Genomic DNA, 946 nt, shown 5'->3' with positions numbered 1-946 from the left:
GAAACTTATCTGCCTGAGCTTGAACTTTGAAAATACCATGTGGGTATGTTTATCAAATATCATATAGCTCCTTTACTGATTTAGTACTTGTATTCCAGAGCAAACACACACAGACACTTAAGGCTTTAAATTTTTGTTATTGTTTCTACACTTGTCCAGTAACACTGGAAAAAAAAAAAAAAAAGTCAAGACATTTTCCTAAAGTGCCAGCTAAGAAGATGTGTTTTTTAGCAAACTTGACTCATGATCTCTGACTTGGCCACAACTTTTTCTGTAGTATCACACCAATCCTCACATATCATACCCTGAAAAAAGCTTACCTGATTAGATAAGTCATATTCTCCTCCAGCTTGAACAGTACTATTTATTTGATCATCTGGAAACCTTAATGTTGGTTTATTTTGTTGATTACTATGGCAAACATTTAACTCTGTAGCTCCTGGCAACCCATTGTGCTTACTATTCTGTTCTAAGAAAACAAAGATGGAGATGTGAATCAATGTTCACATAAAAGAGAAATTGCCTTTTTACATTAAATAATTCACTTTGATTCAATCTGTTACAAATACTTGTTATAATTTATGGTAGAAAACAATTTTATTTGAACAGAATCACTCTACAAAGGGCCTGATTTATTCAAATCATTTTTATTCTCAAAAAGCAAAAAACACAGAAAAGCCAGTGTCATGTTACTCATTACTATGCATTCTAGATCTCCTTTGTCACAACTGAAGACAAAATAGTAGGGTTAACCTAATCGATAAATGCAAATTATTGTTTATCCTAACTGCACATCAAATAAACAGAAAGCAAATTCTATTTATCTTATATCTCTTCATGTATATGGTATTCTTATGCTTTAATTAGTTGAACAAACCCAACTAAATCCATGTTAACTAGCATGCTAAACAGACCCCTGAGTGTCACTGGCAGAGATGACAGACAT

General features: G+C 32.6%; 1 protein-coding gene across 1 annotated transcript in view; it reads right to left on the bottom strand.

Moving 5' to 3' along the window:
• MIS18BP1 (MIS18 binding protein 1) overlaps window positions 1-946 on the bottom strand; it is a 30787-nt gene that overhangs the window by 12360 nt on the left and 17481 nt on the right. The window contains exon 9 of the mRNA XM_004682102.2: window positions 321-469. Coding sequence (XP_004682159.1) covers window positions 321-469 — 149 coding nt within the window. The remainder of the gene's footprint in view (window positions 1-320; window positions 470-946) is intronic.

The sequence above is a fragment of the Condylura cristata genome, unplaced genomic scaffold, assembly GCF_000260355.1.
Source record: "Condylura cristata isolate star-nosed mole 26May11 unplaced genomic scaffold, ConCri1.0 scaffold00013, whole genome shotgun sequence".
NCBI lineage: Eukaryota > Metazoa > Chordata > Mammalia > Eulipotyphla > Talpidae > Condylura > Condylura cristata.
The sequence above is the reverse complement of the archived record's forward strand: the minus strand, read 5'-3'. Positions and strand labels throughout refer to the sequence as shown.